General features: G+C 40.9%; 1 protein-coding gene across 2 annotated transcripts in view; it reads left to right on the forward strand.

The window, feature by feature from the left end:
* Sec71 (ADP ribosylation factor guanine nucleotide exchange factor Sec71) overlaps positions 1-17694 on the forward strand; it is a 399392-nt gene that overhangs the window by 363866 nt on the left and 17832 nt on the right. For both annotated transcript variants that reach the window (XM_071656502.1, XM_071656503.1), the window contains 2 exons: positions 6047-6218; positions 11486-11604. In XM_071656502.1, the coding sequence (XP_071512603.1) occupies positions 6047-6218; positions 11486-11604 (291 nt within the window). The remainder of the gene's footprint in view (positions 1-6046; positions 6219-11485; positions 11605-17694) is intronic.

A 17694-nucleotide genomic window follows, 5' to 3' on the forward strand; every position in this document is an offset into this window, starting at 1 on the left:
TGCAAACATCATACATAAGTTTAAGAAGTTACATGTTAGCACAAATTGTTTACATTCATGAAGCCCCACAAAGGGAAAACTCCCTCCGAATACAGTGCAAATAGGTAATTATAACACAGACAAGGAGGAGGACTCATGATACCCATCAGTCAAGCTGTACCATTGTTGAACACCACTCTGCAAAACAGCTCACAGGCAATGACAACACCCTAAAAGTACAATCCAAATGAATAGAACTTCTCAGTTCATGCTGCAACATAGGCAATACCTACATGCTTCCCCCTCCACATGCCCCTCCAATTATACTCCCCAACAGCAAAACCTGACCAGTATACCAATCACATCTCGATGGAGAGTTCAGTGCCAATCATTCTGCTTGAGTCAGCCATCACACCCTAGATCCTTGAGGTGAATTAATCATAAACCAACAGCACATTCTCATTATCTTCAACCAACTTAATCAGCCAACCAGTCTCCAAACTCAGATCCTCCAGCAACCAGCCTTGCTAGGCATTATCATCTGCTCAACAGCACAGTACATCAGAATCACCTGAAGTATGCTACTTGAACTGTCCTCAGACCACTCGCCCAAACAACCCCCAAAAAGACTTACACAAACTTCAGGAAAGCATAGTAGCCAGCCTTCACACAGTATGTGGCAACAAGGCTCCAAAATTTCAAAATAGTGATTTCCCATCCCAGAATCATGCATTGCACACTTCATAAACTTCTTAAACCAAGCCAGCAAAAAGATCATACCACCAGAGCAGAGAAAGAAATACAACCCAAATGTATCCCCACAAGTTACACATATCATGAATCAAAGAAACTAGCGCAGACAAAACTACACACCATCGATAGAAATCAGAGAGCTTATCCAAACTGTAAGTTACATCTTCAGCAACCTAATCACTGAAAGACAAACTGAAAGCTGGCACTCTTTCCTCCATACAGTGAACCACAAGTCCCACAGCAACCAACTCTGACACTTATTAAAGAAGATCCATACTTAACGCACCAATCCAGCCCCACTCATGAAGCACTCTTGTACCATTCCTTTGAAATTCCCTCTCCCAAAGAACACACATGGATACTCATGAGACCAGTCAAAAATCAGCCACATACCAACCTCACACCTAAATAGGAGAATTATGAATACTTGCCCAAAATCCATCCAGAACAAGTGCTTACCCACCCTTCACTCCCACTGATACAAAAAGTACAATTAAAACCATAAAGAACTCTCCCAATACAGGCCTAAATATATCAAACTTTACCCCATTTGCAATCCAAGCACTTGTAGGTACCTTCATCCTTTAATGGCTACACAACAAAATCCCTGATATGTGGTAACATGACAATATAATACCTGTCTTAAAACCCATCAAACCACCCTACTCCCTCTTCTCATACTGCACTATATAACTTCTGTCCTTTGTATGCAAACTCTGACTAAAAATCATCCGTAACAGAATCAAAGAAACCATCCCACCAGTACTCACACTGAGCGTCAGCCAGTCACAGACCCACCCTCCCTATAGTACTAGTGAGAATATCCATCAGTAGGGCATTCAGCGATGTCCCCAACACATCCTCACTTGAAAGATACTAGACAGACCCACCAAAATAGTAACAAAAAGTAGTTGTCTAATTTCATAGCCTGCAGAGTGGTTTCACCTTTAAAACACTAAAACCCCATTAGTGGAGTTCCCCAATGAGCTGTTCTTTCTCCAACTTTCTCAGTCTCTCCCTACACAGCCTTTCATTACCTCTAGCAAACCTTATCATGAAGGTCCTTTCGTATACTTTTGACCTCCTTCTCATCACACCATTCTGATACCATAGTAGCAACATAGAAATATAGCATTACAATACACAATTGGAACAACGGTTTCATGTCCAGATGTCTGCAGATGGTCATCAAATGCCAAAGGAGAGGTGACAGAGTACTAACATATAAGTGTGACATCATCACCCTTGAAAATTAAAAGGGAATAGACAAGGATTTTTGTTAACACTTTACTTAGTCTGCTTGGTCTTCCATCCTATCAGAAGCAAATATAACAAAACTTCAAACCACACAAAATATAGCATTTGGAACAATCATCATCTGCCTGGCCACTACAAACCTTAAGTACCTGCACAATTAAACAAAGATCCTCCCAGTACATTCACACCACAGTATGCTTGGCACTCAGTTCTGTGCAATAGTACTAGACCCCAAGCAAATGTAAATTAGTGAGGGTGGGACAGAGTGAAAGAAGGCCTCAGTATGATTATTATCTAGCTGGAAATAATTATCTTAATTCTGTATATGAGAAGGACTTGAGAGACAACTTTGCCCCTAACTTGTCTCCAGATGCCCATATTTTTTAGAAAGCCTGTCAACTGATAAGTGTTAGAAAAGCTTTCAAGCATAGGGACAAGGAAATATTTAGTATGCTGTTCATATTCTAGATAAGGCCAAAACTAGAATATGCTTCTCAGTTTTGGTCACTGCACTTGAAAGAAGCACAAGGAACTAATAGAAAAGGGCTAGAGAAGGGATATAGATATGGTACCAGAATTAAGAGAGCAGAATTACAGGGAAAGGGTAAAGGCTTTATATCTGCCTACCTCGGAGGAAAGAAAAATGAGGGGTAAACTTACTACAGTCTATCTTTTTTTTTTTTTTTTTTTTTTTTTTTTTTTTGCTGTCTCCCGCGTTTGCGAGGTAGCGCAAGGAAACAAACGAAAGAAATGGCCCAACCCACCCCCATACACATGCCTTGATTCAATCCACTGACAGCACGTCAACCCCGGTATACCACATCGCTCCAATTCACTCTATTCTTTGCCCTCCTTTCACCCTCCTACATGTTCAGGCCCCGATCACACAAAATCTTTTTCACTCCATCTTTCCACCTCCAATTTGGTCTCCCTCTTCTCCTCGTTCCCTCCACCTCCGACACATATATCCTCTTGGTCAATCTTTCCTCACTCATTCTCTCCATGTGACCAAACCATTTCAAAACACCCTCTTCTGCTCTCTCAACCACGCTCTTTTTATTTCCACACATCTCTCTTACCCTTACGTTACTTACTCGATCAAACCACCTCACACCACACATTGTCCTCAAACATCTCATTTCCAGCACATCCATCCTCCTGCGCACAACTCTATCCATAGTCCACACCTCGCAACCATACAACATTGTTGGAACCACTATTCCTTCAAACATACCCATTTTTGCTTTCCGAGATAATGTTCTCGACTTCCACACATTCTTCAAGGCTCCCAGAATTTTCGCCCCCTCCCCCACCCTATGATCCACTTCCGCTTCCATGGTTCCATCTGCTGCCAGATCCACTCCCAGATATCTAAAACACTTCACTTCCTCCAGTTTTTCTCCATTCAAACTCACCTCCCAATTGAATTGACCCTCAACCCTACTGTACCTAATAACCTTGCTCTTATTCACATTTACTCTTAACTTTCTTCTTTCACACACTTTACCAAACTCAGTCACCAGCTTCTGCAGTTTCTCACATGAATCAGCCACCAGCGCTGTATCATCAGCGAACAACAACTGACTCACTTCCCAAGCTCTCTCATCCCCAACAGACTTCATACTTGCCCCTCTTTCCAAAACTCTTGCATTCACCTCCCTAACAACCCCATCCATAAACAAATTAAACAACCATGGAGACATCACACACCCCTGCCGCAAACCTACATTCACTGAGAACCAATCACTTTCCTCTCTTCCTACACGTACACATGCCTTACATCCTCGATAAAAACTTTTCACTGCTTCTAACAACTTGCCTCCCACACCATATATTCTTAATACCTTCCACAGAGCATCTCTATCAACTCTATCATATGCCTTCTCCAGATCCATAAATGCTACATACAAATCCATTTGCTTTTCTAAGTATTTCTCACATACATTCTTCAAAGCAAACACCTGATCCACACATCCTCTACCACTTCTGAAACCACACTGCTCTTCCCCAATCTGATGCTCTGTACATGCCTTCACCCTCTCAATCAATACCCTCCCATATAATTTACCAGGAATACTCAACAAACTTATACCTCTGTAATTTGAGCACTCACTCTTATCCCCTTTGCCTTTGTACAATGGCACTATGCACGCATTCCGCCAATCCTCAGGCACCTCACCATGAGTCATACACACATTAAATAACCTTACCAACCAGTCAACAATACAGTCACCCCCTTTTTTAATAAATTCCACTGCAATACCATCCAAACCTGCTGCCTTGCTGGCTTTCATCTTCCGCAAAGCTTTTACTACCTCTTCTCTATTTACCAACTATCTATCTGCCTGTATTTTTTATGCTTGTTCCTTCCAGAAAATTCATCAAAGGGGTGTGGCCACAGCAAGAGTCTTCTCTTAAACCTGTCCTTTCATGCCTTTCTTGCATAGACCATTCCACACATTCTTCCCCCATTTTTCTCCCTCCATTACTCTTCCACTGTATTTCTCCATGTCACAGGTGGTATTCCTCTCACACCAACCCCTTTCATCATACTATCATACTCTCTTTTTGTAAACTCCTCGTCTTGCATTCTTTCCACATGCACAAACCACCTCAAAGTATTATGTGTTACCCGCTCTACCAATCCCCAATTCATTACCTTTATTACTTTCTTCATTCTGTCTAGTCATACCACATGCTCCTTTCAAGTGAGTCATTTTCATAGCTTGTATTCTTGACCTCTGTAACTCATTCCATGTCCATGTTTCAGCCTCATAGGCTAGTGTCTGGAAGATTGTGCTGTCCCTTGATCCTTATCACAATCTTTGTTAAAAAACAGATTGATGACATAGTGAACAATTCATTGAGAGATTTCGAGATAAAGCGACCAAAGGACATTGCTTAAAATTAAGGAAGAAACTTGATATTAAGATGCAAAGAAATATGGATGTGAGTTGATGTGGCCTTTCTTTGTTTCCTGATGCTACCTCACTGACACAGGAGATAGTGATACTGTTTCGTGTGGAACGGTGGTGGCACCAGGAATGGATGAAAAATGAGCAAGTATGAATATGTACATCTGTACACATGTATATGTATGTATGTATGTGTATATATGTATATGTACATGTTTGTGCATATATGTATACATGTGTGTGAGTGGATGTGTCTCTTCATCTGTTTCCTGGTACTACCTTGTGGGAAACAGCAATAAAGTATGAAAAAAAAGATAGTGAATAAGATGTATGAGGACATGGTTCAAGCAAACAACAGAAAAAATTTAAGAAGACTGTGATCAAGTATGAAAAAAAGGATAGTGGATAAGATGTATGAGGATATGGTTCGAGCAAACAACAGAAAAAATTTAAGAAGTTGAACAATGAGTGTAAAAGTCCCTCCCCTGACATTACAAATAGATGATTAGTTATTCCCGTCATGGGTATCATTCACCTCCAGTACATCTGCATTGGCAGTATGTGCACTAATGCACTGGTTGTATAAGAATAGATTTTTATTAGACACTGAGTTGTTAGTAGGATATCTTGTATAAAATCACATACACTGAACTTGCATGTATCAAGGACTAGGTGTATTGCTATCATTTACAGTCAGATAGATGAGTTTGTTCCAATCAATAACTGCTCTTTTATAATAGAAGATGAATGTCTTGGGCATTGCTTTTGATTCTTTCTGACTTGGATAACATAAGATTTACAGTGACCAAAGAATTTAGGAAAGGTTTTCCACATGGCATTGTGCTGTGATCCAAGCATCATTTATACTTTTAATTCAAAACTTTTTGGAGAAGTGACAGTTCAGAATTTATGAAACTCAGTACTGTTGTCAGTTATATAAATGTTTCTGTGGAAGGTAATATTTGATAATGATGTCAAGATAATGAACCTCTCAGCATAACCTTCCCTACAATCAGTCATATGATCCATTAATACTTTTGAGGCTTGCTGTTTTTCTTGTGTTCTTCAAAATGCAGGATGTCTTGTTTTTTATTGAGATTACTAATGTCATATTTGTTCTCAAGGAATGATCCTTTAAACAGGCTGGAGATGCAGAAGTACCATTGATGCGTGAGCAGCGTGAAGATCAAGGAATGTACCGTCACTTGTCTGCCAGTCAACTTTTCACACTACTTGACTGCCTCATGGCTTCCCATTCCTTTGCAAAAAGCTTCAATTCTAATCATGAGCAAAGGAATCTTTTATGGAAAGCAGGTTTGTACATTTGTTAGATAATAGAATATATTTTTGGTATAGGTTATAGTTTGTCAAATTACATATGAATCTGTGATCAAGGCTCTGGAAATCTGCATGTAAGAATAGAAAGGGGGAGGATGAAAATCTAAGTATTACAATATTTTTCCTAAAGGAGGAAATTGAATTGTTTTTGCTCTGTTTCTTCATATGTATTTTTTTATTTTTCTCCCCAACAATCAGCTCTCTAACTCATATTTAGTGAAGATACATATGACCTGACCTTCAAGGGTATGCCAAAGGCCAGTGGTGTCAAAATTGTCATGAAGTGGAGGTTGAAGTGAAGATGGCCTTTGATCTCAGATCCATAGGATTCAGATTGAAGACCAGTGGAGGAAGGGATGTCAGTGAAGATTAAGCCCTGAATAGGAAAGATGGTCTTTGACTTGACCCTCACAAATCAGGAAGATTTATTGTGTCAGTAGTATAATGATGACAAAGGGTTAATGAAGATGGAGTTGGACCTGCATTGCTCTAATTCAAGGAAACTGTTGTCTTTGTTCTTATTTTCATTATCTTTATCTGTTTTATTTTCCTCTCCAATAATTAACACCCTAACCCTAATTTGGTGAAGATACATTTGGTCAAGTCAAAGAGCAGTAGAGGCACCAGGGAATCAAGCTCATGGGAAGATCCACAATTGGATAGAACCAGTGGTACCAAAATTTGACAGAAAACAGGAAGAATGATACAAGAGGGACCCCATGAGTGTTCTAGAAGTAAATATTCATAGTAGCAGTTGTAAATTATCTGACAGATTACTGCAGAGTGTGAAGGGAGATACCATGGCTGATGAAGGTAAAGTGAGAGTTATTGGATAGAATCTTCACCTAAGTTGTTTTAAACTATTCAGGAAAGTTTTTTTTTTTTTTTTTTTGCTTTGTCGCTGTCTCCCGCGTTTGCGAGGTAGTGCAAGGAAACAGACGAAAGAAATGGCCCAACCCACCCCCATACACATGTGTATACATACGTCCACACACACAAATATACATACTTACACAGCTTTCCATGGTTTACCCCAGACGCTTCACATGTCCTGATTCAATCCACTGACAGCACGTCAACCCCGGTATACCACATCGATCCAATTCACTCTATTCCTTGCCCTCCTTTCACCCTCCTGCATGTTCAGGCCCCGATCACACAAAATCTTTTTCACTCCATCTTTCCACCTCCAATTTGGTCTCCCTCTTCTCCTCGTTCCCTCCACCTCCGACACATATATCCTCTTGGTCAATCTTTCCTCACTCATTCTCTCCATGTGCCCAAACCATTTCAAAACACCCTCTTCTGCTCTCTCAACCACGCTCTTTTTATTTCCACACATCTCTCTTACCCTTACGTTACTTACTCGATCAAACCACCTCACACCACACATTGTCCTCAAACATCTCATTTCCAGCACATCCATCCTCCTGCGCACAACTTGCCCACGCCTTGCAACCATACAACATTGTTGGAACCACTATTCCTTCAAACATACCCATTTTTGCTTTCCGAGATAATGTTCTCGACTTCCACATATTCTTCAAGGCTCTCAGGATTTTCGCCCCCTCCCCCACCCTATGATCCACTTCCGCTTCCATGGTTCCATCCGCTGCCAGATCCACTCCCAGATATCTAAAACACTTTACTTCCTCCAGTTTTTCTCCATTCAAACTTACCTCCCAATTGACTTGACCCTCAACCCTACTATACCTAATTACCTTGCTCTTATTCACATTTACTCTTAACTTTCTTCTTTCACACACTTTACCAAACTCAGTCACCAGCTTCTGGAGTTTCTCACATGAATCAGCCACCAGCGCTGTATCATCAGCGAACAACAACTGACTCACTTCCCAAGCTCTCTCATCCCCAACAGACTTCATACTTGCCCCTCTTTCCAAAACTCTTGCATTCACCTCCCTAACAACCCCATCCATAAACAAATTAAACAACCATGGAGACATCACACACCCCTGCCGCAAACCTACATTCACTGAGAACCAATCACTTTCCTCTCTTCCTACACGTACACATGCCTTACATCCTCGATAAAAACTTTTCACTGCTTCTAACAACTTGCCTCCCACACCATATATTCTTAATACTTTCCACAGAGCATCTCTATCAACTCTATCATATGCCTTCTCCAGATCCATAAATGCTACATACAAATCCATTTGCTTTTCTAAGTATTTCTCACATACATTCTTCAAAGCAAACACCTGATCCACACATCCTCTACCACTTCTGAAACCACACTGCTCTTCCCCAATCTGATGCTCTGTACATACCTTCACCCTCTCAGTCAATACCCTCCCATATAATTTACCAGGAATACTCAACAAACTTATACCTCTGTAATTTGAGCACTCGCTCTTATCCCCTTTGCCTTTGTACAAAATCTTGGTGGTCAATGGGAATTTAGAGTGATATTTATAATGCACTCAGAAGCATAGTAAGGAAAGCAGCATTTAGAAGACAGAAAGTAGAACAGATTAATATAAATCTGGCTACTGTGTAGAAAACAGAACAGATTATTCTTATCTGGCTGCTGTGTTGTCTCTCAACTGTTTTTTCAGAGCTAAGATTTTTTTTTTTTAGATTTGACCCACAAGTCATTTAATCTAATCATTATAGTCTTTGGGAATCCTACTAAGGCTGTTAGCTAAGCTACAATATTAAGGTACTGTAAACCAGACCAGGATAAACGGATTTGTCAAATATTTAGAATGTGCTTTGTAGTCTGACTCTCAGATAGCCTTCCTTTACCTAAAGCACAAAACTATCATGGGTGCTGAAAAGAATAACCTGGTGGATATTTCAGAAGATATACCATTCTGGGAGCGTTGAAGAATGCGTGGAAGTCGAGAACATTATCTCTGAAAGCAAAAATGGGTATGTTTGAACGAATAGTGGTTCCAACAATGTTGTATGGTTGCGCGGTGTGGGCTATGGATAGAGTTGTGCGCAGGGGGATGGATGTGCTGGAAATGAGATGTTTGAGGACAATGTGTGGTGTGAGGTGGTTTGATCGAGTAAGTAACGTAAGGGTAAGAGAGATGTGTGGAAATAAAAAGAGCGTGGTTGAGAGAGCAGAAGAGGGTGTTTTGAAATGGTTTGGGCACATGGAGAGAATGAGTGAGGAAAGATTGACCAAGAGGATATATGTGTCGGAGGTGGAGGGAACGAGGAGAAGTGGGAGACCAAATTGGAGGTGGAAAGATGAAGTGAAAAAGATTTTGTGTGATCGGGGCCTGAACATGCAGGAGGGTGAAAGGAGGGCAAGGAATAGAGTGAATTGGATTGATGTGGTATACCGGGGTTGAAGTGCTGTCAGTGGATTGAATGAGGGCATGTGAAGCGTCTGGGGTAAACCATGGAAAGCTGTGTAGGTATGTATATTTGCGTGTGTGGACGTATGTATATACATGTGTATGGGGGTGGGTTGGGCCATTTCTTTCGTCTGTTTCCTTGCGCTACCTCGCAAATGCGGGAGACAGCGACAAAGAAAAAAAAAAAATGTGTGAACGTGTAGAAAGAGAGGAAAGTGATTGGTTCTCAGTGAATGTAGGTTTGCGGCAGGGGTGTGTGATGTCTCCATGGTTGTTTAATTTGTTTATGGATGGGGTTGTTAGGGAGGTGAATGCAAGAGTTTTGGAAAGAGGGGCAAGTATGCAGTCTGTTGTGGTTGAGAAAGCTTGGGAAGTGAGTCAGTTGTTGTTCGCTGATGATACAGCGCTGGTGGCTGACTCATGTAAGAAACTGCAGAAGATGGTGTCTGAGTTTGGTAAAGTGTGTGAAACAATAAAGTTAAGAGTAAATGTGAATAAGAGCAAGGTTATTAGGTACAGTAGGGTTGAGGGTCAAGTCAATTGGGAGGTAAGTTTGAATGGAGAAAAACTGGAGGAAGTAAAGTGTTTTAGATATCTGGGAGTGGATCTGGCAGCGGATGGAACCATGGAAGTGAATCATAGGGTGGGGGAGGGGGGCGAAAATTCTGGGAGCGTTGAAAAATGTTTGGAAGTCGAGAACATTATCTCGCAAAGCAAAAATGGGTATGTTTGAATGAATAGTGGTTCCAACAATGTTGTATAGTTGCGAGGCGTGGGCTATGGATAGAGTTTTGCGAAGGAGGGTGGATGTGCTGGAAATGAGATGTTTGAGGACAATATGTGGTGTGAGGTGGTTTGATCGAGTAAGTAATGTAAGGTTGAGAGAGATGTGTGGAAATAAAAAGAGTGTGATTGAGAGAGCAGAAGAGGGTGTTTTGAAATGGTTTGGTCACATGGAGAGAATGAGTGGGGAAAGATTGACCAAGAGGATATATGTGTCAAAGGTGGAGGGAACGAGGAGAAGTGGGAGACCAAATTGGAGGTGGAAAGATGGAGTGAAAAAGATTTTGAGTGATCGGGGCCTGAACATGCAGGAGGGTGAAAGGCGTGCAAGGAATAGAGTGAATTGGAACGATGTGGTATACCGGGGTCGACATGCTGTCAGTGGATTGAACCTGGGCATGTGAAGCGTCTGGGGTAAACCATGGAAAGTGTGTGGGGCCTGGATGTGGAAAGGGAGCTTTGGTTTCGGTGCATTATTACATGACAGCTAGAGACTGAGTGTGAACGAATGGTGCCTTTGGTGTCTTTCCTAGCGCTACCTTGCACACATGAGGGGGGAGGGGGTTGTTATTGCGTGTGTGGCGAGGTGGTGATGGGAACAAATAAAGGCAGACAGTATGAATTATGTACATGTGTATATATGTATATGTCTGTGTGTGTATATGTATATATATGTGTACATTGAGATGTATAGGTATGTATATTTGCGTGGTGTGGACGTGTATGTATATACACGTGTATGTGGGCGGGTTGGGCCATTCTTTCGTCTTTTTTCTTGCGTTACCTCGCTAACACGGGAGACGGCGACAAAGTAAAATAAAAGAAAATAATAATTGTTCTCAGGTGAATTAAAAAACACCAAACTACATTGTAATTAGGGTATATCCACCACGATTCCTGACTTCCACCACAGTTGCAGTTTTGAGACAGCAGTTTTTAATTGGAACCCATTAGCAATTCAGTACTCTGAAACTAGAAGTAGAATTAGGTAGACTGGGATTTTACATTGAAGGCTTTATGATTTGTTCCCTGAGTTACCTCACAAGATAGGTGAGTAAGATATTAAGGAAAAAGAAGATACTACTGCTTATGTGTACACCATTCAATTTCAGTTTTATTTTTCAGGTTTTAAGGGTAGTGTAAAGCCCAATCTGCTAAAGCAAGAGACTCAGTCCTTGGCATGCACTTTGAGGATCCTTTTCCGCATGTTGGCTGATCCGTCCAGAGAGGAGGAATGGCCACAGGTAACACATATCTTCTATCTATTTATATCCCTGATGCCCATTCCTTCTGGTAACTCCCATCTAGTGGGTGTCACAGCAAAAGTCTCCATTCATCTCTGGTCTTATATGCCTCCCTTGCATATGCCATATCACACATTCTTTCCTATTTCTGTCCCTCTATTTCCCTATGCCACAGGTAATTTTCTCTCACACTAATGCCATTGATTATACTATCATACACTAATTATAAACTCTCCCTCTGGCATTCTTTCCACAAACCCAAATCACCTCATAGTATTACAATTCACATGCTCTACAACCCAACAATTCATTTTCTTTGTATTTCTTGCCATACCAAATCTCTCATACACCTCTTCATTACTTTCTTCATTCCATATAGTTATATCACATGCTCCTTGCAAAAAATTCATTTCTATAGCCTAGATTCTTGACCTTTGTATCTCATCCCATGCCCATGTTTCACCAGCACAGGTTAGGGATGGGAGGACTATACTGTCTTTTTCATGCTTCCACTGACATCAAGAAAAAGTCTGTCATAGCCAGTATAGCTTAAGAGTCATTGTTACTTTTATGGGATCATACTTCACAGCTGTAGGACTTTGCTTTTGTTCCTCACTCCCATTTCCTTCTTTAGAGGAAATGTTAGGGCTCCATCCCAATGAGCCAAGAATCCTTGATGGATCTTAGCAAGCCATGGGTTCCTTCCTTTGCCCTTTGGTTTAAGGACTATGACTCCAACTTGGAGACTTCTGATAAGAAGATAGCTTTAGTTGAATCTGTTTTTGGAGAAAAATGTGTATTAGAGAATAGTTGAACCTACATTTTCTGTAAATTTTGTTGGTTGTACTTAGGTCTTGCTACTTGATGGTTCTAAGTTGTATTTCAGTTTGCAGGGAGTTTGGTGTTGTAGTGAGAAACTGAAAACAACTTACTGTCTAGAAAATAAACTTCTGATGCCATACAGGTCTCATAGAGATGTGACAACTAATCTCAGTACCCTCTGAAGATACTAGAGAGGTCCCTAGTTTAATTTCTTCTCTTAGGGAGGGACAAAGGCTCTCCTTAGCCTTCTAGGATCCCTTTATCCCCTGGATGCTTTTTTGGTTTCATCATGTTTCATAGCCTTGAGTATAAAGAATCTCCTTTAAGAAAAATGACCTGCATATTGTTGATAATGTGATACTCAATTTTTATTGGAGTTTCTCCAAAATAGTCCTATAGATAAGGAGGAAAGAAACTCTCCACCCCTCTTCGGGTTGAACTGATTTTCCATAATCCTTACCTGTCAAAGGGATTTAGCAACTTTTACCTCTCTTGTTTAGTTTAATTCATTCCCTTTCCTTTATATCATCATAGGAAAGTTTACTCATATATTTGCATATCTAGACAACATTGCAGACTTCAGCCTGTGGCTTCTCTTGGTAAAGAGAGTATTTAGTTATTGCAATCATAAACTAATAGTGACTCCCTTTTTCATATTGGGCCATTTAGAAGATCTAGAGCCGTTAGTGTGAAAAAAATGATTAACCCTGTCTGTTTGAAGGAACTTACAGGAAGGAGACAGTGAATTTTAAGAAATAATTCTTTAGGAATTCACTGTCTTTCCATGCTTCCCCGAGGAGGAAGATTCTAAGCGTATCTGACTCTATGTGAGGCAGCAGTGTGCTTTGTAAGCAGTCCATTTCTGGCCATCTAGCTGGGCCATTATGAATATTCCCATCAAAACACATTTTTTGCCAGTCAGGGCCAGTTGTAGACCTTCTTAGATGCTTTTGAAGTCTGACAAGTTGGTATTTAAGATATGTAGAAAGAGAGAATATGACAGCCCCCAATTTCGTTATTACAGGAGTACACTATTGAAATGATAGGTCTGCAGTGGGATCAGGACCAGTTTTATAAACAATTTTCTGGTCCAGTAAGGGAATCATTCAAGAAAACAATGATTTTGGTTCTTTTATCTAAATGCTCAAATCTTTGACTCAGATTCAAGATGACCGTCAACCCTGATAACCACATCGTTCCAGTTCACTCAATTCCTTGCATGCGTTTTTCCTTCCTGTATGTTCAGGCCCCGATCACTCAAAATCTTTTTCGCTCCATCCTTCCACCTCCAGTTTGGTCTACCGCTTCTTGTTCCCTCCACGTCTGACACATATATCCTCTTTGTCAATCTTTCCTGGCTCATTCTGCCCATGTGTCGAAATCATTTCAACACACGCTCTTCAGCTCTCTCAACCACACTTTTTATTGCCACACATCTCTCTTACCCTTACAATACTTACTCAATCAAACCACCTCACACCAGATGGGGTCCTCAAATGTTTCATTTCCAATACATCCACCCTTCTCTGTACAACCCTGTGTAAAGCCCATGCCTTGCAACCATATAACATTGTTGGAACTACTGTTCCTTCAATCATCTCCACTTTTGCTCTCCGAGATAAGGTTCTCTCCTTCCACAAAATCTTCATCGCTCCCAGAACTTTCTCCTTCTCCCCCACCCTGTGACTCACTTCCACTTCTATGGTTCCATCTGCTGCTAAATCCACTCCCAGATATCTAAAACACTTCACTTCCTCCAGTTTTTCTCCATTCAAATTTACATCTCAATTAACTTGTCCCTCAACCCAACTGAACATAATGATCTTGCTCTTATTCACATTTATTCTCAACCTTTTCCTTCCACACACTTTTCCAAACTCAGTTACCAACCTCTGCAGTTTCTCACCCAAATCAGCCACTAGAGCTGTATCATCAGCGAACAACAAGTGACTAACTTCCCAAGCCCTCTTATCCACAACAGATTTCATACTTGCCCCTCTCTCCAAAACTCTTGCATTCACCTGCCTAACTACCCCATCCATAAGCAAATTATACAACCATCGAGACATCATGCACCCTTGCCACAAACCGACATTCACTGGGAACCAATCACTTTCCTCTCTTCCTACTTGTACACATGCCTTCCATCATTGATAAAAGCTTTTCACTGCCTCTAACAACTTACCTCCCACACCATATATTCTTAAAACTTTCCACAAAGCATCTCTATCAACCCTATTATATGCCTTCTCCAGATCCATAGATGCAACATACAAATCCATTTGTTTTTCAGATATTTCTAATACATTCTTCAAAGCATTAACTCATTTCATATCAGCAGGAAATAACCTAACTCATGAACTGATAATGAGTCTCATAATCAGGAAAATTTCAGTGAAATGGGTGGGAGAAATGATAGTGGTATTTGAATTCTTGGATGCAGGATATTTATATCTTACTTATATGATAGGGTAGATAGTTTTTTTATATTTCTTCTTCAGAGTTCTCTTCAGTAGGTTCCTACCAAATGCATGAATTAAGATTTTCAATTCAACTAATAATATAATGAAACTCATGCATGTACTCTGATTTATAGTATCCTTTCCTTGATTGTCCATTACCCACCCTATGTAATTATCCACATACTGAAAGCCATGTGATCCTAAACTTTTAATAGCACTCATCTTTTGCAACCAACAGACTGGGCAGAAGAGTTTGGAGATTTTTTAATATTATTCATCCTTGCAGTATGATATATAATTTGAATGGTAGATTTTTTTTTTCATTATTTTGCATTGTCGCTGTCTCCTGCATTAGCGAGGTAGTGTAAGGAAACAGACGAAAGAATGGCCCAACCCACCCACATACACATGTATATACATACACGTCCACACACGCAAATATACATACCTATACATCTCAATGTACACATGTATACACACACAGACATATACATATATACACATGCACATAATTCATACTGTCTGCCCTTATTTATTTCCATCGCCACCTCCCCACACATGGAATAACAACCCCCTCCCCCCTCATGTGTGCGAGGTAGTGCTAGGAAAAGACAACAAAGGCCCCTTATGTTCACACTCAGTCTCTAGCTATCATGTAATAATGCACCGAAACCACAGCTCCCTTTCCACATCCAGGCCCACAGAACTTTCCATGGTTTACCCCAGAAGCTTTACATGCCCTGGTTCAATCCATTGACAGCACGTCGATCCCCGTATACCACATCGTTCCAATTCACTCTATTCCTTGCACGCCTTTCACCCTCCTGCATGTTCAGGCCCTGATCACTCAAAATCTTTTTCACTCCATCTTTCCGCCTCCAGTTTGGTCTCCCACTTCTCCTCGTTCCCTCCACCTCTGACACATATATCCTCTTGGTCAATCTTTCCTCACTCATTCTCTCCATGTGACCAAACCATTTCAAAACACCCTCTTCTGCTCTCTCAACCACACTCTTTTTATTTCCACACCTCTCTCTTACCCTATTATTACTTACTCGATCAAACCACCTCACACCACATATTGTCCTCAAACATCTCATTTCCAGCACATCCACACTCCTCCGCACAACTCTATCCATAGCCCATGCCTCGCAACCATACAACATTGTTGGAACCACTATTCCTTCAAACATACCCATTTTTGCTTTCGGAGATAATGTTCTCGACTTCCACACATTCTTCAAGGCTCCCAGAATTTTCACCCCCTCCCCCACCCTATGATTCACTTCCGCTTCCATGGTTCCATCCGCTGCCAGATCCACTCCCAGATATCTAAAACACTTTACTTCCTCCAGTTTTTCTCCATTCAAACTTACCTCCCAATTGACTTGACCCTCAATCCTACTGTACCTAATAACCTTGCTCTTATTCACATTTACTCTTAACTTTCTTCTTTCACACACTTTACCAAAGTCAGTCACCAGCTTCTGCAGTTTCTCACATGAATCAGCCACCAGCGCTGTATCATCAGCGAACAACAACTGACTCACTTCCCAAGCTCTCTCATCCACAACAGACTGCATACTTGCCCCACTTTCCAAAACTCTTGCATTCACCTCCCTAACAACCCCATCCATAAACAAATTAAACAACCATGGAGACATCACACACCCCTGCCGCAAACCTACATTCACTGAGAACCAATCACTTTCCTTTCTTCCTACATGTATACATGCCTTACATCCTCGATAAAAACTTTTCACTGCTTCTATCAACTTGCCTCCCACACCATATATTCTTAATACCTTCCACAGAGAATCTCTATCAACTCTATCATATGCCTTCTCCAGATCCATAAATGCTACATACAAATCCATTTGCTTTTCTAAGTATTTCTTACATACATTCTTCAAAGCAAACACCTAGTCCAAACATCCTCTACCACTTCTGAAACCACACTGCTCTTCCCCAATCTGATGCTCTGTACATGCCTTCACCCTCTCAATCAATACTCTACCATATAATTTACCAGGAATACTCAGCAAACTTATACCTCTGTAATTTGAGCTCTCACTCTTATCCCCTTTGCCTTTGTACAATGGCACTATGCAAGCATTCTGCCCATCCTCAGGCACCTCACCATGAATCATACATACATTAAATAACCTTACCAACCAGTCAACAATACAGTCACCCCATTTTTTAATAAATTCCACTGCAATACTATCCAAACCTGCTGCCTTGCTGGCTTTCATCTTCCGCAAAGCTTTTACTACCTCTTCTCTGTTTACCAAATCATTTTCCCTAACCTTCTCACTTTGCACACTAACTCGACCAAAACACCCTATATCTGCCACTCTATCATCAAACACATTCAACAAACCTTCAAAATACTCACTCCATCTCCTTCTCACATCACCACTACTTGTTATCACCTCCCCAATAGCTCCCTTCACTGAAGTTCCCATTTGCTCCCTTGTCTTATGCACTTTATTTACCTCCTTCCAAAACATCTTTTTTCCTTCTCCCTAAAATTTAATGATACTGTCACCCCAACTCTCATTTGCCCTCTTTTTCACCTCTTGCACCTTTCTCTTGACCTCCTGCCTCTTTCTTTTATACTTCTCCCACTCATTTGCATTTTTTCCCTGCAAAAATCATCCAAATGCCTCTCTCTTCTCTTTCACTAACAATCTTACTTCATCCCACCACTCACTACCCTTTCTAATCAGCCCACCTCCCACACTTCTCATGCCACAAGCATCTTTTGTGCAAGCCATCACTGCTTCCCTAAATACATCCCATT

Source organism: Panulirus ornatus, chromosome 63 (assembly GCF_036320965.1).
Source record: "Panulirus ornatus isolate Po-2019 chromosome 63, ASM3632096v1, whole genome shotgun sequence".
In the NCBI taxonomy this organism is placed as follows: domain Eukaryota; kingdom Metazoa; phylum Arthropoda; class Malacostraca; order Decapoda; family Palinuridae; genus Panulirus; species Panulirus ornatus.